We start from the raw sequence: 24,536 nt of genomic DNA, 5'->3' as shown, positions 1-24,536 counted from the left end.
ATAACTTGCTGTTGGTTAAGTGAACTGTGTCGCTGCTTTAAATAAATAAATTTCATGACATCTCATCGTTCTGTTGGCGTTTCCTAGAGCGTAGCTCCATCTAGTGGATGCATTGTAGGTTGCGTCTTATAATGCGGTGCGCCCAATGTATGGAAAAAAATTACAAAATAGGCCCTTCATTGAAAGTGCGCCTCATAATCAAGTGCACCTTTTAGTGTGGAAAATACGGTAATACTCGGGGTGTAATGGAATAATTACATTTCCATTCATTTCAATTAGAAACATTAGCTCAATATTTGAACATTTCGGGTTACAGACGACTCACTGAACCAAATAAGTTCCTAACTTGAGGTTTGGCATTATTCACCCTCCGAATGGCTGGCAACCTGGCTGGCAACCTGTCCGCTGTGTTCCTTTCTTTCCTTGTCCAAAATGTGATGAGTTACTCTCTGTGGCTCACCTTAGGAAGACAAGATGGATGAGAACTTGTTGGATAAATGATTTGGAGCTTTAAATGAGAATTCCTCTGAGGTTTTATTTGTTTTGGGAAGTGCCCGCAGGCCCTGACTTCGATGCTGTTGTGGTTAGATTTAATACCCTGAAGTCAAGTCACATCTTGAGACTGAATAAAACAAAAGCTCTTTCTGTTTTGAGCCAACAACGGGGAACTAAATCTCCCTCGTTTGGGAATATGACAGCTTTGCACAGTTATTATTTGGTGGCGTGATTTGATTAATTAGCCACAATGTGCAAACACAGTCACACTGACCTGCTTGTGTTGAGAGATGACTAATTCATTTGTTACAAGCGGCCTGCTAAACTGAACCAGCAGTGCATGATTATAAATCTCTGCTTGTGACCTACAAGAAGATGAATGCACCCTATAATGGTTGAAAAAGCCTCACAGTGACAACAGTACATGTACAAGGGAGTGGCTCAGGTCCTGCAACCAAATGTCAGTTTGTTAGGTACACTTGCGAAACAAAAAGCTGTGCACACTGTATGAGTTTTTTCAAGTGTTATTTCTTAAAATTCCGACTCGGGCCGAGGCGAAGTTAAAACTAATGACCTTTTGTCTATTTCTGTATATGTGTCTGTAAGTGAGCTCTTTAGAGCTTGATTAACGTAGCGAAAAGCCTTTGTGTTTGGTGATGTCCATATGCCATGAAAAAGCCTCACAGTGACAACAGTACATGTACAACGGAGTGGCCGTATTCAAAAGATCGCCGCTCAGTTACTGCAACCAAATGTCAGTTCGTTAGGTACACTTGCGAAACAAAAAGCTGTGCACACTGTATGCGTTTTTTCCAGTGTTATTTCTTAAAATTCCGACTCGGGCCGAGGCGAAGTTAAAACTAATGACCTTTTGTCTATTTCTGTATATGTGTCTGTAAGTGAGCTCTTTAGAGCTTGATTAACGTAGCGAAAAGCCTTTGTGTTTGGTGATGTCCATATGCCACATACACACAGTTTATGAAGTCCTGCTTCCATGAATGAAAATGGTTTTTTTTTTGTATTAATATGTCCATCTGTGGGCGGCCCGGTGGCCGACAGGTTAGCGCACCAAATGTCAGTTCGTTAGGTACACTTGCGAAACAAAAAGCTGTGCACACTGTATGCGTTTTTTCCAGTGTTATTTCTTAAAATTCCGACTCGGGCTGACGCAAAGTTAAAACGAATGACCTTTTGTCTATTTCTGTATATGTGCACGTCCCAACTTTCGGAGAAAATCTACCCCTATTTTTGTACTATTTTTGGTGTTATGAAAAGTCTTGGCAGGGACTAGCGGATGTTGCGATATTGTGCTTCTTCTTGCGCTGTGTAAGAATCATTGGCAACATCCATAATACATTAAATATCGACCGATATTGATTATTAGTAGTCCAGAAGGCTGATAACCAATTATTTGGAGCCAAAGCTCATTTTCAGGTGTGGAGTTTGTATGTTCTCCCCGTGCCTGTGTGGGTTTTCTCTGGGTACTCAGGTTTCCTCCCACATTCCCAAAACATGCATGGACAGTTAATGGAACACTCTAAATTGTCCCTAGGTGTGATTGTGAATGTGAATGGTCGATTGTCTCTGTGTGCCGTGCGATCGACTGGCAACCGGTTCAGGGTGCACCCCGCCGACTGCCCGGAGAAAGCTGGGATAGGCTGCAGCACGCCCAGCAACCCTTGTGAGGATAAGCGGATCAGAAAATGGATGGATGGATGTGCACCTGTTTTTTTTTGGGGGGGGGTCGTCTTCTTTTTTAGAAGTTGACGCAAATGCCTTACCTCCACCCTTGGTCGTCATGGTAACTAAATCTGTACTCTCTATTGACCGAGCAGTATGATGTACAGCTGCTTACTTGCACAAGAAAGGGCCACCCTCCTCGAGCTTTTTAAGAGAGCCGAAATTGCTTTAAATCAAAAGGAAAAAGAAAAATATGTCCTTTCAAGTCCGACTTGAATATATAAATGACACTTGATTTTCTGTGAGCATACTGCTTCCTGTCAACGAAGATCATTGTTGTGGTACTCTCACTTTGTAGTGCCACCCCTGCCTCTTTTGAAACCACTTTTCCCTGCTTCGATTTAAAAAAAAAAAAAACGAATCCAAACAAATCTCTTGAGGATTCACCAACAGGTTGCATCAAGGCTACCAAAATGGCTCTTGACTGGACTCATTGGCTGCTTTAATCTCTTGAGGATATACCAACAGGTTGCATCAAGGCCACCAAAATGGCTCTTGACTGGACTTATTGGCTGCTTTCCTGATTTCATCCCCAAAATGGTTGCCAAGTCGCAGATACTCTGCATTATTGATGTCTGGCAGCGAGCCGAAGCTGGCCATCCACAGCTCGTACGCTCTTTAGCTTCCTGCAGCGCCGCGTCTGTTTAATGAGGCATGTCATTGCAAAGAAATCCCACCAATTGACCTCAGTGTTTGGTTGTGGCGCGACGCCGTCTTGCAACCTTGAGGTCACCTTTGTCTCCCCCAAACTGAGTAGTGCTAGAGCATGAAATTGCTTGAACCCTCTCAGCGACCCATAAAAGTCGAGATTGCATCCTGTGGTTAAAGTTTGCTGTTGTTGTTCTCCTCGCTGTTGTTATTTGTCACATGGAAATGGCGCACCATTGATTTCCATCTCCATACGTTTTAAAACCCGTTTTGGGGTCTTTTGTGTGGCAGCATTGATTAGCTGTGCGCTGCGTGTGAGCGGCAGTGTTTGGAGGCTGAGTGGCATCACTGAGCCGGGGCTCAGCAGCAGTTCTTTTCACTTTTCACTTTCCTTCGCAGCAAACAGAAGCCTGTGTGTGATTGATTATTGGGTGTTTGCAGGGGTAGCCAAGCCGCGGCTCGCGAGCCGTATGCGGCTCTTTGGCTGGTTCAATGCGGCTCCTGAGCTTTCACACAACTAGCGTCGAAAACACCTCTGCAGTGGCGCTGCCATTCAAAAAAATGGCGCTAAATACACAGAACGGAAGACTTTTTCAATGGAGGAGCTCCCTCTTTTCTCTCCTTAGTTCAATTTAATGAGCTAGAAATCCCCACGTGTTTTATTTCTATGAAATAGTTTGTTTTCCAACCAATCAGATGACTGAATCACTGCTCATGCGCAAACGACGGTGCTAAGCGCTAAGCTAGCTAGTCAGCGAATTACCTCTGAATTTAAGAGCCTAATACGTCGATCGCAATCGACCGGGAGCCAGCTGACTTGTCCCAAGTCGACCGCAAGGGGTGGGAGGAGGAAATGGGTGGGAGAAAAAAAGATTTGTGTGTTTGTGTCTCTAGCTAACGTTCATGTTCGGGCCGTAACGGCTGTTGCTCATAGTGGTGTGCGTGCATATGTGCGCGAGTACATGATTGGGTACCCGCGCGCGCGCGTGTGTGTGTGTGTGTGTGTGTGTGTGTGTGTGTGTGTGTGTGTGTGTGTGTGTGTGTGTGTGTGTGTGTAAAACTGGAGCAGGGTGACATTTAAATAGCAGGGATGCAGTTGGGGTGTGGTCCACACTGGCACAAATATTTCATTTATTTTTATACCACGTTGATAGCATGCAAAGTATGTAAAGTGGAATCTGAGACTGAACACAGCCAATTTTTCCCAGAGGAAATTATTGCCACGCATACCCTTTATTAACTGTGTGGGCAACGTTATCAAGGAGAGAGATGCATCTTTTTGACCGTTTAAATCAGGTCCAAGGTGACTTAATAAAACGCCTAACATTCTTCCGTCAAAGTACAAAAACAATAAAACTTCATAGTAAAATTAACCCCCATTAATCACATTCTTGTTCAAATGGATCGTTTTTGTGGGGTGGAAGCGTTGCACTGACCACCAAGCATGTGATGAAGGCTCCTCAGTGTTGTCAACTTTTTCGACCCATCTAGCAACATTGTGTTCAAGCAACAAACCTTTATGTACTGCACTAAACACATGGAGTATATAACTATTTTGCTCTGCCCCCAACTTATTTGGGCTGTTATTCAAATGTTGACCACTAGATGGCGGCTCACTTAAGTTTAACACCAAATTTCAAAGAAGAGCGCAAATAGGAAGTATTCAAGCTCAACGTTGTTTCTGTTGAAAATGACCCAATGTAGAAATCCTCTTTAATCCTGCTTTTTACTCATTTTCAGTAAAAGGGAAAATATTGGTTGCGATTGGAGATTCATTTTACAACATTCATACATGTACATATTTGTACTTCATTATTGATGTATGTTGTGAATAGATTACATTTGTTAGTAATTTGTTTACATTAATGCAGTTTGTGCAAGATTTTGTCATAGTATTTTTGCATGTGTTTCTCTTTTAATCGTGTGTTTAAAGTACGATAAATATAAAAACATTTTAAAGGAGGATTTAATTCTGTATTACAGATTTCCCTGCTTGTGGGCGTGGGCGGGAACGTAACACTCCCGTAAACCCCCCCCCCCCCACACACACACACACACACACACACACACACACACACACTCTCTGAGCTCTGTTTCTGCAAGTAAAGCGTTCCCATGCCATAATCACACTTTTTTAAAGCAATATTTTTATTTTTTCCAGGTTTGGACAAAACACTGTACACACTTTCTATAATACCAAACGCTTTGTGAAAGCTTTGGAGTTGCTGAAATTATACTCGAGTATAGAGCAAGTCCACTCTTATCCATAGCTTGTTCCATAATGAGAGATGAACTTTTCAAGATGCATAGTAGCCCTACAGTGTATGGACAAGTATTGCTACGATATCTATTTTAAAGCGCACATTTTGATGCAGCCGTTACACTGGATTATCTTGGGATGTGCAAAATACAAACCTGCAACTATCACTCTAAAGCAGTGACAGCAGAAGCTTATTTCCGTGTCTGAGGGCCCAACTGTCGGGAATGATAGCTTCATCCCTGCAGGCCTCCCTTAAGGCTCCCAATGCTGCCTAATTGTGATTTAAGATACTCCGCAAATGTGACTTGTAATGGAGTGAGGAGGTGCGATATTGTCCCAGGAGGAAGATCGGAGAAAGTGAGATTACACAGCTTTTTATCTGGCAGGAAAACAGTTGGTACTCGTCGTGCTCTCCACATCTTTCAGGTTATCTTCTCACGGCTGGAGGCCGTTGTCTGTCATCCTTTTAATTGAACAGGTTTAAATTTCACGCTTTACCCTCAAATCCTGTGCCTACTCAAATGTCTCATCCTGCGAGGACTTTGGAAGTTCACAAGGAACAAATCAAGCATTTGTGTCTGAAGGGGACACATTTATATGCATGTTGGCTTCGTACAAGAACAACAAAAAAATAAAATAAAAAATCGAAATAGTCCAAGTGATGCTTGTTGAAAGGGCTCAGCAATGTGTTGATGTCTCCATCAACACTCCTGAAACAATAATAAGGGGGCCCTTCACTGGGTGTGAACCTTACGAGGCACCAGCGAGCGTCGTACCGGGTGTGCGACCCGGTATGGGGGGCAAGTCCCTGACGAGGGCCGATTGCCCAGCAGGAGGAGGACCCATTGCGGCACTTTTATGCAAGAATAATAAATTTAAAAAGTTTTTTTTCTCTGAATTTCAACATGTAACTAGCACTTAACACAACTTACCGTAATTTCCGGACTATAAGCCGCGACTTTTGTCACACGCTTTCAACTCTGCGGCTTATTTCATGAAGCAGCTTATATAAAGACTTTTCTAACAGCCGCCTGTGTACCGTCTTTCTTTGTAAATATCTCATGTTAGAGTATGGGCACCTGCGGCTTATACACAGGTGCGGCTTATGTGTGTACAAAATATTTTTTTCCTTTAAAAATGTAGTGGTGCGGCTTATAATCAGGTGCGGTCTATAGTCCAGAAATTACGGTATATCATGCAAATGTGGATCTCATGACCTTTCACCCCAATAAATGGCTTCATATATTTTAGTCTCACTCAAAATCAGTAATATGTGATTCTTTTTTTTCAAGATCCTCTGCCCATGTAGGTACCAACATTGCTATGCTGATTTGAATTTGAATAATTGTTCAGCTCAATTGGGCCACGCCTTCCATCCACCATCTTCCCGACTTTTATGGCCGAAAACAAGGGAAAACGGAACTGTCGTCACATTTAAGCAGATTAGAGAGCAGATGACTTAGCCAACATTTGGGACCAATATAACCAGGAGATAAACATCTATTAAGGCAGTTAAAAGGACATCCAAGGCAGTCGGCGAAGAGTCTCCCCACCCCCACCTCAGGACACTAGTGCAGCATCCGCCACAGGACCTCATGCTCGGCGTTGCCATGGCTGCAAAGGTGGAGAGGGCGAGGCTGAAAGCTGGCAGTGCGCACACACACACACACACACACACACACACACACACACACACACACACACACACACACCCTGGTGGTTCTGGCTGCCATCTGGAAGTGACGCAGCCCTCGCGTTGCAGGCCGCCTGCCGTCTGCTTGTGTCCACTATGACGAGCCTGATGGGATTTTTATAAGAAAAATGATCAATCTGACTGCTGGTGACAGCGCTTGCGTGTCACGGTGGACAGAATTAGTCGGTATCGACCCATCTCCTTTCCCCTCTTCCCTCGGGGCGTAGCAACAGGTCATCTTCCCCGCCAAGAACTTCAAGCAATGCTGCAAGCGCGTTTTATCAGAACTATTGCTCCTGTCAGCTGCACATCAGCAGTCCTGTCTGCCTTCTTGTCGTGCCCTGTATTATTATGCCGCATGACAGTGAATATTAATCATAGCTGGAAATAAGGCTTTCCGCAAAGCTTGTGAAACATCATTCTCAGATGCCATTTTACATCATCTTCACATTGTGCTGATTAATTATTCATGTAGTTAAAAAAAAAAGTACCCTTGTTTATTACGTTCACATCCCGAAATGGCTCATCACAGGAGATTGAATTATTTACCAGATGTATGTTTTCCATGGATGCTGCCGTTCATTTGTTCATATACAGAGTGTAGTGTGTATGTGGCGCGCGGAGACGTCTCCAAGCACCAATACACACCGCGACTGTTTCTATGTCTCCGCAGAGCAGTCAAACACAGCACGTAGCTTTTTATCAGGAGATACTGCGACGCTAATCAGTGAATCCAATAAAACACAGTGCAGCTCTGCTTACCCTTTGGCTTTCGCATGATTGCAGGGATGTCATATCAGCGGGGATGTGGGTGGTGCTGCATGGTCGTGCCTCTGAATGAGCGCTTGAAAGTGGCTCAGGATTTTCATCCAGACTAGCCAGTCATGTCACGCAGAGAGAAACTTTACTATGGGGGGGCGTTTATATGGAAACCAAAGGTTATGTAACAGTGGGGCGACTCATTCATAGACACATTTTCAGAAAATGTGGTTAAGATGTGACTGAGGTGTGCAAAAAAAAGTTGATTTTTGGAAAAGTTTTTCCATTACCAAATATAGGCTTTAAATGATCAGGATTTGGGAGCCGATCACTACTTGAGTTAAAAAAATAAAAATAAAACGCTTACTGATTCCATCACAAAATGACTTGATCTATCCAATCTATTTAAACACATTATTTATTATACAGTCGATTGGTACCTGCTCCGCCCACAAATAGTCAAAACTTGCGTACAATTGACCCCCAATTAATTGCATGCAATGCAAATGCAAATAAAATTAAATAAATACATGCAAATAAAATTAAACCCCTAAAAATGTCCCCCCCCCCAAAAAAAAACTCAGATAAATATTCAATATCCGGGGTAGGGATTGCTCTTACCAGTTTTGACTGAGAAAAACTGACGAGCAGTTCTCGCGTTATTCGTGCCCATCACAAATTTCAGTGACTAGATGCCAAATATACTTGCGAGAATGGAACTTTTTGTTTTTGAGGAAATGCACTCAAGCATTCTCTTTGCTGCCTCTGCTTAAAATGGAATTCTCATCTTCTATTCCCTTGAAGGTGTAAACACCGTGTTTAAAAGAACATTCCTTATCAAAGAGAGCCATCTGGAGAATAATTATTAATAATGAAAGTAGAACTTTAAAGGCAGTGCAGGGGAATTTCAGCAATATTTTTGTCAGCGAGAATTAGAGCATCAGAACGGAACAGCCATTCCTCCCGAGTCTTTTTCTTGGGCACCACTAATCTGTTGTGTCACTCAGGCACATTCTCTTATCAACCCCTGCCATGATCCGGCAGCGACACACCTCTGACACACACAAAAATCCAGTTGCACTTATTTCCCCGACAACGTGGCAACACGCGTGTTCCAAGTATTCAAGGTCGTCTTCGTTTCCTAAGGGATGCGATAGTTCATTTCATCAAAGTGTGAGTGAAGGGACAATTCTTGTCGGTGGTGCTTGGGTGCACAGTATGTGTGTAGGCAAGAGTATGTAGTTTGGTCAAACCATTAGTTATACGCTCGGTATGGATGGGCGAGTATTGGTATTGGGCCCATCGGTCCTTTTTCCAAGCTATCGGGTACTCCTGAACGATGCCGATGTTAGCCACTGATACTTAATTCAAAACAAGTGTTCCTTGCCAGTTGTACTACACTTTCTCTCTTGCTGTCTCTGTCTCTCTGTCTGTCTGTCTCTCTCTTTTCTTTCTACCTCTCACTTACCGTATTTTCCACACTAAGGCGCACTGGATTATGAGGCGCACCTTCAATGAATGGCCTATTTTGTAATTTTTTTCATATATTGGACACGCCGCATTATAAGATGCAATCTACAACGCATCCACTAGATGGAGCTACGCTCAAGGAAATGTCAACAGAACACTACACTACACCCTGATTTATATAGCGACGATTAGGTGTCAGTAAAACTTATTTAATAAAGCAGCGACAAAGTTCAACTTAACCAACAGCAAGTTATAACATTGACTCGTTAACGTTGAACTCTCTTGCCGCTTTCCGTGTTCAACTGCGAAACCGATCGCCTTAAGTTTGAACTCTGCGTTGTAAGCATGTCTCTAGCAAGGAGCCATTTTGGGGTTGACACATTACCGTAATGACCATACACAAGGCACATCGGATTTTAAGGCGCGCTGTGAGCTTTAAAGAAAATGGAAGCCTTTTAGGTGCGCCTTTTAGTGCGGAAAATCCGGTACATACATATTTTGACATGATTCCACATCTTGCTCTGGGCTGCTTTGACAAACAAAACCTGATGTTTTCTTATTGCATCCTTTCCAGGCCTTTGCGAAGCACTGTAGTCTCATGTTGTGATCGTCTTCCAGCAATCATCAAGGGGAAGTTGGCATCTCGTTGCTTAAAAGTAAACCGCTCAGAACAAACACCGTTTGGAAGCTGAAAATGTTGTCAGATGTGTGGATACCTGCTGCTTTTTGTTTTGTTTTTTTCTTTTTGTTACGACTCTGTTTGCACCCTCCTGTGCGCTCCCGGCACTGCTGTGCTTATCCGGCATGCGCATCATTATTTTCGGGCACTCATCATGGCTCACTGAGGATTCGCGGTGAGATTCCGAGCTCCAGAAGACTTCCAAATGGGATGGTGGAAGATTGCTTTTCCCCGAGCCGAGAGTCGCGTGGCTTATGATGAAGTTGAGTGTGTAGAGCTCACATGGAGCACAACAGCGATGGTGGGGACTTGATAACGATTTTGGGTCTCGGAGTCTATGGAGGGTAGTGAAGTGGAGGGTCACAGTATGTCGCGAGTGTCTGTTCTGGAGCTAGCAGGTTGTCAAATTATTCCTTCCGAAGAAGATGATTGATGTGTACCCGCCACCCGCATTCTTTCGTCGGTGCATCATTAGAATGGAGATTTTGCTTTGTGCCAGTTTGCTGGAATGTCTCGCACTCTGTGAGCAAAGTTTGTCCGCCTTCGCCTCGCCGGATTTGATTTTGACGCCGACCTGTAAATATGACGCTAACTCCTTGAGCTGCTTATTCGCCAAGTTTGTCGACAGCTGTTGGCAGACTGTTTGCAGTTTAGTGATGCGCAGGTGGGAGTGAGGGGGGGGGGGTGGAAATGACACCATACTGTCAGAAATAGCGAAACAAAGTTCATACCTGTCCTTCAAGGAACAACCCACAGAATAGCAGCAGTGGTGAGTATCAAGGGCAGCAAGGCCTTCTCTACTCGCCTAAACGCTCTCAAAAGCACTGGTATGTATTTACAATGTAGAATTGCTTCCTGAAATATTTTAAATTTATTTCCGACAGCATCTTCTCCTCATTTGGCCACGTTTCTCTTGGCTGCACTGCTTACAGCATGTGAATATGGCGGTTAGATTTATTGTCCAATCAGATTTCAGCTTCTGTGCTGCTATGTCAATCAAATCTGCCCAAGGCCTTCAGAATCAGTTTTGTCGGCTGATATAACCTCAACTATATGAGTGACAAGCTTGCCATCTTTGATGATAAAATTTTCATAGCTCAACAAACAGAGTCCATCCGTGACCCTAATGTGGACAAGCACAATAGAAAATGCATGGATGGATTTTTGTATTCTGGGGCGTCAGTCCAAGGCTGAATTTTCATTCAACATCGTAATTAGAATACTGCACTTGCAATTATATACACTCTCCTTATCTTCCAATAGATTATTTCCTCTAATGGGTGCCCAATTAGTCGCCAGGTGTCTCATCCACTCAGGACAAATTGAGGCCTTACTCACGTTGATGCTTCCCTTTCCTGCAAAGGGGAAAAAAAAAAAATCTGAGTCGCATGACTGGACTTTTTTAGAATTTTAGTACTTGGGACATGCTGCATTAAAACTTGAAAGCATTTTGACTTGACTTCGTCTCGAACAACATGACTTGACAAGTTGAACGTTAATAGTTGTAAACCGGCATTTTCCAATGCAAAGAAATGAGACACAACTATGACATATGACTTCATTTTTTTCCCCTGTACCAGGGGTTGGCAACCCAAAATGTTGAAAGAGCCATATTGGACAAAAAAACCCCCAAAAACAAATGTGCCTGGAGCCGCAAAAAAATAAAAGCCTTCTATAAAACTTACAATGAAGGAAACACATGCTGTATGTATGTAGGAGACTGGACTGTCTCAGAATTGTTTATGTTATTCATTCCTTTGTTGTGTGTTCACAAACGCCCCCATAGAATTTATTTTGTGATTTCCTTGCTTGATTTTTTTGTTTTGGTGCATTATTTTCGCTTTTATTAGTGTCAGTGAAGTGATCATGAATTTCCATTTTTCGGAGGCTGTCTTTGAACATCTCTCAAGATGAATGAGAAGAGAGAAGGCACGGAGTCGGACGCAGACGTGCCTGTGTTTGTTGAGACTGTTAAAAGCATAAATAAAGTGTACGTTTTAAAAAAACCAACAGCGCAGCGATCCTTTTTCGGAGCTGCAATGTGTATCTATATCTATTTGAGCTATATTAGCCTACTATCAAAATCTTTTTCCATTTTCAAACATTTTTTTTACAAAGCTCCAGGGAGCCACTAGATGTTGCTAAAGAGCTGCATGCGGCTCTGGAGCCGCGTGTTGCCGACCCCCGCCCTATACAGTCACTGCGCTATATTAACTTGACGTTAGCTAGCTGTTAGCTGGTCAAACATAAAATAAGCTTCAGAGACGGACGGGTTTGGGACCTTTAAATGCAATGTGATTGTTAAGCGCTGAGTGTAAAGTGGCTAACGTGCGAATACATTTTGTGCCCGAGCAAGATTGTGTGCCTTGACTTTTGACTAGTTTGACGCAACCAGTGACTTGACTCGACTTGCTTGAAAGTGAGTTGGGAACATGGCTTGACTTGGTTGATTTTTGTAACTTGGGACTTGCTTAAAACTTGTAGGTTAAGAGTTGAGACTTGCACACCCGGCCGGGAGACAAAATGATATCTCTACCGATAATGTAATGATTTGGAGAGGATACACAACAGGCTATTCACTTCAGATACTCCTCAAGCAACATCTGACAATCGTGCCTTTTCCGTGTGCTTATTTGTCTGTGTGTACCCCGCTTAAGCAGCAATTTTAAGGGACACTTTTCTCACTATTTGACGGTGCGTACATAAATTAGCCCAACCGTAGAAGAACTATTAGCTTAGCGTTTGATAACGTGTCCATCACCCCAATAATATGGAATAGCACTCAAAGTCGGGCCAAGTGTGTGTGCGTGTGTGTGTGCGCGTGTGTGTGCGCGTGTGTGTGTGTGTGTGTGTGTGTGTGTGTGTGTGTGTGTGTGTGTGTGTGTGTGTGTGTGTGTATGCTCGCGCGTTACGGTGTTGTGACAGTTGAGCTATTGCTCTTGTGGCGGTGCGCTATTTGGCTCATTTTGACTTAATGTATGAGATTCATGGCCTAGGTCCCACTGCCGCTGACAGGGATTATTCCCACTCAGGGCTGAGGTGTGTCTTTTTTACGACCAGGTCGTTATTCTGTATTGCCCTCTCTCTCTCTTTCTGTCTCGCTCTCTGTCTCTCTCTCTGTCTCTCTCTCTCTCTCTTTCCTCGCTCGCTGTCTCTCTCTCTTTGCATCCTCATCACTCGTCCACTTTCTCTCCGTCTTGTTGGGACGCTCGCACTCAGCAGCTCCGCCAAAATGAACGCGCGAAAGTTGTCCCGAGTGGAGAAAATATGGAAGGTGAGTTCTTGATTGTCCTTTTGACTTGTTTTCAACTCCATCTCTTCAGTCAGACCCGCTTCCAATGGCGTCTTGAGTGACCCAGTCAAGTGAATAACAAGTTGTTTGCAATGCTTGAGGATTTTTATTTTTGTCATGCCGTTAGTTAGCTTTGAAGTAGTGCTGTAGTAATAAGCACTTGAGCTGACAGCCAATGTCGTGTAATGGCGTTGTAAAATCATTGTCATTGTCCGCCGTGAGTAAAAAGCAACTGTGTGTGATTAAATATATATCATTACTGTTTATAGCAGCTGTTTCTCACACAATTTGTTTGATTTGTAGCCGAGCGCGTGAAGAAAAAGGGTGTTTTTATGAACATTTTCTCCTCATTACCTTACTTGAGTCATGTGGTAAGATAGGAGGGGAACCAGACCTACTGGGTCCAGAGAAAAAATACCTTAATGCACTTTACTTTAAGCCTGTGGTTAAGCAGTGTCTGCACTATAATGCACAGAGTGCCTCAGCATTCCCATCGTGCTTTGTTAGCTTTTTTTTTTTTTTTTTAGCTAGATGCATATTTAATAAGCATAACCCCCCCTATCACACAGTGATGGACCTAACCAAGCATTTTTAGAGCCCACATCGGACACACTTTTACCTCTCGTTTATGAATTCCTATCCGTATCATTCACGTCTTTTTAACAGCATGTTTGGTAGGCACACGTAAGTGTAATTTGGCCACACTTTAATTACAAGTTGAGATTTTGCAGCTTTGCAGGAAAGCACATCTCCAGCCAAGTGTCTCCGCACATTTCAATCCTCCCTTCTCCGCAGCATTTCCCTTGAAGCAACATGCGGGCTCAGCGTGTTGACCATTTGCACATTTCCTGATTCAGAGCACTCATTAAGTGCATGACAATAGACTTCCTGCAATTCGATCACGATCGCCGAGTCCCATAAAACCAAAGTCAAACACATGCTGTTCTGCATTTCATTTGTTTGTAACAATATATCTCCAATAGAAATAATGGAAAGGGCACAAAAAGGAGATGTGCTGAGGTGGACGATCAAGAGCTCTAAAAGGAAACAACAAAGGTTGATCAAGCGACCAGAGCTTCATTAAACACAACAAACAAATGTCTAACGCACAATGACAAAAGGTGACCGGGACAAATAAGGTCAGATCAGAAAACAAACCAAAAGAGAAGGAAGAAGCCATCCAAAGGAAACGTGTCACGAACGTTCACAAAAGAACCAAATCTTAACTACTGACATGAACAGGAAAAACTAAATGAAATTCCACAACTATGATAGGTGCAAAGACATTTTGAAAATGTGTGAGAATTTAGCCATTCTGATTCAAATTACTCTTATTAATCTGATTCCCTATCGATTCTCATTGGGTGAATGAAATAACACATTTTTACAGAATTTTTCAATCCAGGCTGCAAGAATTTTTTTTTGTGCCGATTCCAAATCTACCCAGATTTTTTTTTTTATCTATGACGTCACATTTTCAGAATAATAATCACATTGAAAAAATAACAGAAATATTTGGTCAGAATTATAGGTTCCGCAGCAGGTGGATTTTTTTTTCTGAAACATCCTAAATTAAATACCAACCTATGGTAAAATCTGTATTGGCTAAGATTTTATGGATCACAAAGCAAAAGATGAAAATCTCAAAAATATGTTGTGCTTAAAAAAAAAAATGGAGATTTTTGCTGTGTTGTAAGATGAGTGTTAAAAGCTATTGGGATGATATTTTGTGGCATATTTAAAACTAGCAATAGCATCATCAATTATTTGAGCTATTATAGTATTCCGAGTGCTATTTTGCCTGTGAATCTAAGCACATACCCATCCACATGTTGCCATATCTGAAACATAAACATTCTTATCAGCAGAGGTGGGAGCGATGGATTCGGTCGTAATGGAGATAGTGAGCGCACTCTCTGACTCGTGCTCTGTCAGCGCTGCATCAGTCTCACAGGAGATGCGGATGCACTTTTGTAAGCCCTGCGTCAGTTGTGTGTGTCACACCCAATGCATATTTCATCCTGAAGCACCTCTGCATGAACCCAGCTCAGAAATTAGTATTTGTGAAATTTCATGCACCCTGTAACCTGATAACATGATAACATGTCCACTGTAGTAACCGCTGTCCCCGAAAGAGTTAATTTCTTCGAGACGGGTACCTGCAAATCCCAACAAAATGATTGCCATTGGCAGTCGTGTAACACAGCTAAACTTGAGCGGTGACTCCCGGCAGAAAAGAAAAATAACTACATTTTGGATTTACTGCCGCGTTCATGCGAAAATAACAATGATTTGATTTGGTTGACAATGATCGCAAATAGCAACGCAAATTTCGCTTAGCCCGGTCCTGCTGTTTATATCATACATTAGCATTGAACTCGCTGACTTTGCCTAATGAGAATGCAAGTGATGCTCTGTTGAGAGCACGCTGAATAGATATCCTAATCTTGGAAACGGCTTGAAGCAAGAACACTTGGCATCTCGTTGGGCCTGAATACTGAATCTTAGGATTCGACTGGCCTTTTTTTCCCTTTTTCGTTGGGCCAGGTACGTCCTTCACAACTTGAAGGCTCAATCATGGACATAATATTTTGTTTGTGATGAGTTGAGCAGATCTAAATACTCATCCGGACGCTATAACGTGCACAGATTAGATTTCTAAGGTTCATTGGAAAAATCAAAGTCTTAAACAACAGATAAGAATGAGAATAAGAACACCTTTATTCGTCTCACAATGAAGAAATTCCCAATTTACAGCGGCAAAGTTATGAAAGGAAGGGGGTAGAAAAACAAAAAGTATAGGAGCTGCTGTAAAGGCAGCCACTCTTGCGGCGCCATCTTGAAGTCATAAGAACACAATAACAAAATACAGTCAAACCTCGGTTTTTGTCCATAATCCGTTCCAGAACGCTGTTCGTCTACCTGAGGAATCGTCACTTCCTCGTGTCAGGAAGGCGAGAGGAGTCAAGTGATGCATTCAAGTGCGCTCAGTTTGTTCGAGAACCGAAATTTGTTCGGCATCCGAGGCATAAAAAACTTGAAAGTTTTGGTCGAAAACCGAATTGGTCGAGAACCGAGACGTTCGAAAACCGAGGTTTGACTGTAATACAACACGACACATGAGACACGGACAGTCATTCAATCTTAACCACTTTCCTGCATACTCTTTGTTGTTTGAAGCAGTTATAGATGACGGAGGAGAGTATCAAAATGAGCGTCAAGCTAGCCACATCGTTGTTTCAACTGCTGGGATTAAAGCGGGGGGAAACAGTTGCGGGTTAAAGTTGCACTTTACAGTACAGTCAGGACCAAGACCTGCCACAAATAGTGCAAAATCAGTCATTAACGCCACCCATGAAAAGCTAAATAATGATTTATTTCCTTAAATTATTTGACACTATGACACCACAAGATGACGCGATACCAATTTTAGACGGGGATTTTTCCCAAAAGCACACTAGCCATGAAGAGGTGAGTTTTTCAGTGAATAATTGGTGGACGGTTTCTGTAACAAAAATAAATAAATAAATGAATAAATCTGCGAATCGGTGAATCCCCGAGTAGCCAATGGCAAATACATGTGGGAAACCTTGTGTTAGAGGTTGTAATTATCAAATTGCACGTTTGGGGCTTTCACGTTGTTTTTAGCACAGCGGCTTGAAAATCGATTCCCTTTCGCAGCAATATACAATCTATATTCCCTGTTGTACCGCCGTTCGCTGCGAGAGTTGTTCGAGTGTGGCCGTATACGTCGACGGGGTGTGTATGAAATGCCTCTGATGAGCGCTAGCAGGAGTAATTAAAGGCGCTCTCGACGCAAAGGTCTCTTTCGGCTGTTGGCAGTCCTTGGAGATTGAGGAGTCGCTTGATGATGAAAACCTTTTCAGTCCCGTCTGAATGGCGCAGTGTTCATTCACATCCTTTCCACTCATTTTCTTTTAATCACACCCTTCTGCTTCTCCGTTCCCCCGTGCTTTCAGCGGAATAGAATAGTCCTGAATTATTAATTATCCTATCCTTGAATGTAATTAACGATCATGTCCTGGTAATGTAATATATTGTACTGTGTTTGCTATTAATTCCGTGTTCAATACGCTGCCTCGCAGGTATAAAATACGTATTGAAATGTATTGTCTTCCCTTTAAAACTCTCAAAGAGCTTGCAAGGTTTGCATACGGTTGAAGTGCAGTGTGCTGACGAAGGCCTACCTATTTTTTTAATGTGTGCCCCGTATGCGCTAGTGCTACATTGAACAACTTTACTGCCTTGCCATTGGTTTCACGTTGCTTCCGCGGGGCTTGATTTTCTGACTGGCAGCCAGCCCACCACAGTTTGCTTGGTTTGGAGTGTGTGCAGAATGGTTCCTTAGCTAATGAATAAGATAAGCAAAGAAGAAAACTTTATTGCACAGGTGTCAAACTCAAGGCCCGGGGGCCAGATCTGGCCCACCACATCATTTTATGTGGCCCGCAAAAGCAAATCAAACATGTCAACTTCTACGATGATTGCTAAAATCTGGACCAAAATTTCAGCTTCTCATATGTATTCAATAAGCGTGATATTGTAAGCATTTTCTTGTGACCAAAACCACTCATTACAATAGTTGACTTCTTCATGTGGTTTCGCAGTCATAACGGCCCTCCAAGGGAAACGGTCACTAAATGTGGCTCTCAACAAAAATGAGTTTGACGCCCCTGCTTTATTGGAATGATCTATCTAGGGATATTCTCTTAGTGTCTGACATAGGTAAGAATCAGAAAACGTTACATTTTTGGGATGAGAAAAATAATACCAGGATAGTGGGATTGACCAGTAGCTTGCAGACTGGTCCCAAGTCGATGGCAGTGTGTGTCTGTGTGCATGTTATTAATATTCTATAGTTTTGTGTTAGTGCACACTGGACCCTAAGCATCCTCTCAGTCTCAGTTTTCTCCCAAAAGTATTAAAAAAAAAAAAGAAAAAAAAAGCCAGTCACCTTTAACCTACGGTGGCGTGACCTGCATCACCGGAAGTTGTTAGTAGTCAGCAGTCTGCAATTTCAGTTTGCGATCAGAGCTGTTGAGATGTAGCTTTTTAAATTATTATTCTTATCATTCAAAGTTTGTTCCATCTGCAATTCAATGATGGCACTGGCAAAGAATTGGAATCTGGAGTGCCTGGAGAAACATTTTAAAATGGTACACATGAGCTACGATCGTGATGTTCTTGCACTTAAGACGCTGCTAAAGTGCATCCCATGCCTCCGTGTCAGGTGTCTACTAAGGTAGGCAATGATTTTCTTTTCACAAATCTTGTATATTGTACACTTTATTTTTCTGTTTCGTTCATGTTATCGGCGGTTATGGCTGTTGCTCATCATGGCGTGTGTGTGTGTGTGTGTGTGTGTGTGTGTGTGTGTGTGTGTGTGTGTGTGTGTGTGTGTGTGTGTGGTCTACAGTGTTTGCACATTTGTGTTTCCCCCAATATAGCAGGTTTTATATTAGAAAAAATAAATAAAAATTTCCCCCTCAAGCTGCTTTTCGATAAGTCTTCTGGCGCCCCCCAGGGGTGTTGCACCTTGTACTTAAAATGTGCCGATCCATTCACTCCACCTGCATACACGTGAATGGTGTTATTAAGATTCATGCATTATTCACTCGCAAATTAATTAAACACGCTGTGGTTAATGAAAAGGGGTACAGATGTTTTCATAATTTTTTTTTTTCTGTAGCCAAATCACCCAAAATTAGGTTGGTTCTTCTTTCGGCGCTTGGACTTTTACGGGCTCTCCAGTATAACCTCAGAAGTCAAGCACACCATCAGTGGTAGAAGATGGATACCAACCAACATTTTCTTAAAGTCTGAGTTCCAGTGGTGAGGGTAAAAAATTAATTTTGTGATGTAATGCCGTTGAATGGAAAACTACCTTATTGCTTCAGGCCTAGTTGATTGACTTGAACAAGAAGATATTGATGAGGATAAAAAATATGTGCTGCCTTTTGCTTCCTTCATCACTTTTTACCCAACTGAGACACATTTTGACTTTGCAGTGCACCACCCATCTGATGTATCCGGTTTAAACCTTTTCTACACACACACACACACACACACACACACACACACACACACACACACACACATCCATCTATCCATCTATCCATCCTGGCCCCCTCATGGTGCAAGTGCAGGTGCACGAATGACAGCAGACCGCCGGGACGAATGTGATTGAGCAGGCGCCCAGCGCTGATTACAAAATCGGCAGGCCGTTGATTGATGGCCTTTTGAGAAGAGTCTTGCTGTATGCGACTTCAATGTCCCTCGGATGATGTTAGAAAACGTCTGAAAATGCGAGTAAAGCAATACGTTACGCATGGGCCTGACACGCACAGACACACACACAAAAGAATAAAAAATAAAACAATTCAGCGTTGTGAGAACACATGCGTTCTTAATAAAACACGTCAGACAACGACTTCCTGTCAGGCCTAATTGGCGCTAACTGAAAACGATCCATGTTCTGCTCTTTGTCGGGTGCTCTCGTCTGTGTCGTTCAGTTTTCCCATCAGTCTTTTTTTTTTTTTTTTTTTTACTGACTGAGTGTGCAGCTGCGTCCTCCGCATGGCAGGAAAAATGGATGTCAGTCCTTGAGTGAACACTAGGGGGAGCAAGCATGCAGTTTGTCTGCACCATTTGTGTTGACGTCTGTTTTTTTTTTTTCTGATTGTCTCAGCATCTGGAAGTGTACTTAGGTTTTTTTTTTTGTTTTTTTTTAATTGTGTACCTCATCAGACTAAAAGCTGTTTATGTTTTTGTAACTTTGAATACTGAGCAGCATGGTGGATGAAGGGTTACCACAACCACCAAACATTTGTGGTTGGTGATTGAAATCCAGGTCCAACACTGATACAAGGGGTTTAATACATTTTAAAACAAAATGTCACTATAATGAGGGAGGGAGGGGGGTGAATGGAGGGCTGTAGTTATCCAATATTTAAGTATTTGAGTATCCTTCTGAAAATTTGATACAATAGTCGCGTGTCACCGTCACACAATGTTTTTTTTGTATGGTCTGGTTGCCAAGGTAACAATGGAAAACCATCACCACACTGACAATGCTTGATGCGTTTTCATTGGCGTGTTAAAAAGGGATATGTGTAAATAAAATGGATTTGACAAGACAATACTGACGGGTTTGAGGATTACACTATAATCCTCTGGAAACATTTTTACAGGTTCTTGCTGCAGTTTCGCAACTAAAACTGGTGCAGTGCCGCATTCACTATACTGTACTGCAACCCTCAAATTGTTTCCTTTTATCCGGACTCATCTCCTGCATTATTGCTTCTTTGCTGCAGTTCTTGATGCCTGATTGTTGCTTCTCCCTCTAAAGCACTGCTTCTCAATTATTTTGTGTTACGCCCACAAAGGAAAAAAAAAAAATTGCACTCCCTCAACTCCCTACCGTGAACCTGAACAGTGTTATTTGTCTATAAAATTAAGTAACATTTTGGAAAACATAAAGGGAAATAGAAAAAATATGCAGTAGATCCTTTTAACCAAAAATAATTTTATGAACATTGTTTTTTCGTCCCTCTCCGCCTTTCTTTTCATTTTTCCATGATGTCTCTTAGGGTTTGCTCACTGCACTTCATATCACCTTGGAGACCCCCCTCACACACTTTGACAATGAGAGCGCCACTGCCACCTACTGAAATGGAATGGAATCAAATTTATTGTCATTTCACAAGCACATGGACAGAGCAATGAAGTTGGCCAAAAAGGTACGAGACATTTAAAAAGAATGACCAACAGAGTGAGACAGAACAGAAAAATATGCCGAGCTGCCACAGTGATATTCTGAAAAAGAAAAACATGAGGAATGTGGTGGGAAAAAAAAAATCAAGCTTTGCTCCTCTTAGGAAGGGGCATAGTATGGGATTGGAAAAAAAAAAACTTTTGTGACAGCCACATGAATCGCAGTGTTGGGAAAGTTCATTTTGTATTTCAACTTTTGATCACGTCTGTGTATAAATCTATGAAAATTCATAACCTCTATCTAAGTCAAGATGCAATGATTTTTGCTATTACACTGTCCCTGTAATTAATTCTCGAGTCGATTCTGCACTTGCACTTTCACAAATGGCTGAGATGGAATGAATCATTTCTTCACTGTGTTTAAAAATAATAATCATTTAAAAAAAAAAGTGAATACTTCCCTTTCTGAGAGCACTAATGGCACTAATGGGCATTGGTGTAACGAGGGAATCATTTCCGTCCTTCGTCCCACTTGCTGCTGCCTCTCCTCCATAATATTGTTCACCTCCTTCTCTCTCCTGCAGATGATTGGCTTTGAAAGGCCAGCGGCTGTGCACTGACTGTGCATGACTTCTGAGGAAATACACTCTGGCTTATAAACCATTGTGTGTGTGTGTGTGTGTGTGTGTGTGTGTGTGTGTGTGTGTGTGTGTGTGCGTGTGTGTGTGTGTGTGTGTGTGTGTGTGTGAGCGCGCATGCACGCGCACACAGTGCAAATAGGCAGACAAAGCTGTGCTAACAAGAACGTGGCTGGTGTGTGTGCACAGACTGATGTGACACACACACAGAGCAGATAGATCTCCGGCGCTAACAATGTTTTGTTAGGAGCAGCAACTATTTCCGCTGTATGTGGGAGGACACTAACAGTGTCTCTCAAGAACCAGGCCGGCAGCGGCAACCGCAGCAGCAACCCTCTTTGTTTTACAAGCACACACACACACACACACACACACACACACACACACACACACACACACACAACGCAGCTGCACAGACAGCACAACCAATCTCATTCTTTTCTCCACCGATAATATGTAAATGTATCCTCTCCTGCCTTTTACGGTCAGTCGGGAATTGGGCTTTTCAATTCGACGAGATCTCTCCTGAAAAGAACATCGGCGATACCTGAAAGGATTTTGTTTTTTTGTTGCATTGACGCTTGTCGCCATTTGTTTAGTAACGGACTGAAAGTATGCAGTGATTTGCTCCGCGCCGACAGCTCGTTTCGAATCGTCGGCTGAGTCTTCAGAGGGAGCCCGTAGATCGAGACGGACGTGTGACAAATTTATAGGACAATAAATAAATCGTGCCGACACGAGGATTGGGAATGGAAAGTCACGAGATGATAACATCGGAATATTTTCCAACGATAACATCACGCTTCAAAACATATAAAGAACAGCTCACTGACCTTTCAATAAGCCTTCCCCATTTAGTAACTGTTGTTCACTCTGAAAAAAATGCCTTACCACCAACAAAACTCTCACAGTGTCAGCCAGAAAATGCTCTCAATCGCACCTCAACCAGACTAAGAAAGGTTTGCACCCACCAAAGGACTTCTTATCACCAAAAAATCTGCTGCACACACAAAAAAAAAACCTCTTCCACAGACAAAAAACAAAAAAAAATCACCCTCACCAAACTCATGGCAAAAACATTTCGGTGTCACACCAAAAGACTCACACTCACTAAAATCTCCCAATCCTTCTAAAAAAACTTTTGCCACACGCCAAGAAACCTTGCAGTAAAAAAAAAAAATCGCATTCCAAAAAAAAAATCACCTCCACCAAAAACTCTGACATTGACAAAAGAAAAAAAACACAACAAAAAATGTGTACCAATTCGCACTCCTGAAAAAAAAACTCCCACTGAATACCTCACTCACACAAAAAATTATGTCAGGCCCCCCCAAAAAATCCCTCTCACTCCAAAAAACTTTCATTCTTACCAAAAAACTGACAGAAAAAAACTGTCTCAATCAACAAAGAACCACTTACTCGCATAAAAAATCTCTCACAAAGAAAAACTCTTACATTCACAAAAGTCTCTCTCTCTCTCTCTCTCTCTCTCTCTCTCTCTCACTCACACACACACACACACACACACACACACACACATTCACCAAAAACCTCACTCACAACCAAAAACGTTCACACCCCCCCAAAAAAATCACTCACTTTCACCAAAAAAACTTTCACTCTCACCCAAAAAACTCATACATAATATGTGAAGTGGAATTAAAATCTGATCATTTTTCAACAATGATCAAGACGGCACTGATTATACTAATAACACATCAACACAGTCAAATATGAAAGTGAGGGCAAAAATTAGATGCCTTATGGGCCCAAATTAACATTTTACTTCTCATTACTCACCCAAAAAAACCTTTTCACACTCACCCGAAAAAACTTTCACCCAGCTCCAAAAAACCTCCCACCCGCACTCTAGTGTGCATCTCATGTAATAATGCTTTTTTTTTCCCTCGTCTCATTCCTTTTGTGTAAAAATGGAGCAAACATAAATCACCTCCTGTCTGCTGTCTATTTCGTCTCCTCTGACATTTGCTCCCGAATCCATTAGCGAGGTCTCACATATGAAAAGCAATGATGTGTGCGTTGGGTTCGAAGAGCCCATTCATTGTGCTGCGGAGGTAAAATGAACCTCCCACATGGCACTGTCTGCGCCCACGGTCGTCATTATTTTAGTAATTCACCAGATATCCTTGAACGCTCCTGCTCGCTCGCTTGCTCTCCTCTTCTTCCTCCTCCTCCTCCTCCTCCTCCTCATCCTCCTCCTCACTCTGCCTGCCTCTCTCACTCACTCGCCGTATCTCTGTAGTCTTCATTATTCTGCACCTGTCAGCAGCGGACGGAAGCCGCACGCTCATCCCTCCTTCCTGTCCTCCTTTCATATTTACGCCCATGACTTCTGCGAATGACGGCAGCGGGCCGGCGAAAGGCGCTCAGCAGCCTGACCAGGTAGGACCTGGTGTGCTTCTCCTCTCCATCTCTTCCAAATTGTCTTTGCATCAGCAGATTTTGGACATGAGGGTCAGGACATTTGTGATCGAAGTTGCTGCCATGTGAATGTCGAAGGTGCACAGCGTGCAACAACTGGGGCACAACTTGAAATTAAATAATTCATGAAGTTGTTTGTAACCTCAGCCCTGTGGAGCAGCCTGAGCCCGACTCTCAAATGGAGCTTTAGATTTCAGAGACCTCATCAGATTTTGGAGGAGCGCTGACATAAAACGAGGGTGGAGGTGAACAGAGTTGGTCTTAAATGATGTGAGTGTCAATGGTAGTGTGGGACGAGGCCGGAGGGAATGCTGAGACACAATGTAATGATGGGTCTTCTCACACTTTCCACAAGTGAGATAGTGGCTCGGATAATGTAATGTCATTGCATGGGTGTGAAGAGGCTGACTGCCATAAAATGAAAGTTGTTTTGTCAACAGCTTGATTGGTGATGTCACACAGCAGGTGTCCCATTGTTGACTTGTCAGGACATTTTCCAAGTCTGTAAACATGAGGTGGCTAACAAAACTCATTGAGCTTCAGTGAATGTAAACGGTGAAAAAAAAATCAGATGGAAAAAAAAAAAATTATATATATAAAAAAAAAAAAAAAAATGTCCTTCTAACCCTCGGGTGGTGTCCATCCCCCATTCAGCTCGGGCCCACTACCAGAGGCCAGGAAGCTTG

General features: G+C 42.6%; 1 protein-coding gene and 1 long non-coding RNA gene across 4 annotated transcripts in view; one reads left to right on the top strand and one right to left on the bottom strand.

The window, feature by feature from the left end:
- Positions 1–2,070, bottom strand: part of LOC109521374 (uncharacterized) — a 19,882-nt gene extending 17,812 nt beyond the window's left edge. The window contains exon 1 of the long non-coding RNA XR_002169342.1: positions 2,032–2,070. This is a non-coding gene — a long non-coding RNA (uncharacterized LOC109521374). The remainder of the gene's footprint in view (positions 1–2,031) is intronic.
- dpp6b (dipeptidyl-peptidase 6b) overlaps positions 1–24,536 on the top strand; it is an 82,758-nt gene that overhangs the window by 18,709 nt on the left and 39,513 nt on the right. The window contains exon 1 of one of the 3 annotated variants that reach the window (XM_019879210.1): positions 23,200–23,811. The exons of the other annotated variants lie outside the window; for them this stretch is intronic. Coding sequence (XP_019734769.1) covers positions 23,755–23,811 — 57 coding nt within the window. The 5' untranslated portion in view covers positions 23,200–23,754. Of the gene's footprint in view, positions 1–23,199; positions 23,812–24,536 lie in introns of those variants that run through there. 3 annotated transcript variants of the gene reach the window in all.

Source organism: Hippocampus comes, unplaced genomic scaffold (genome assembly GCF_001891065.2).
Source record: "Hippocampus comes isolate QL1 unplaced genomic scaffold, H_comes_QL1_v1.1 scaffold85, whole genome shotgun sequence".
Classification (NCBI taxonomy): Eukaryota; Metazoa; Chordata; class Actinopteri; order Syngnathiformes; family Syngnathidae; genus Hippocampus; species Hippocampus comes.
Note: the sequence above shows the minus strand (reverse complement) of the source record. Positions and strands in the feature narration are given on the sequence as shown.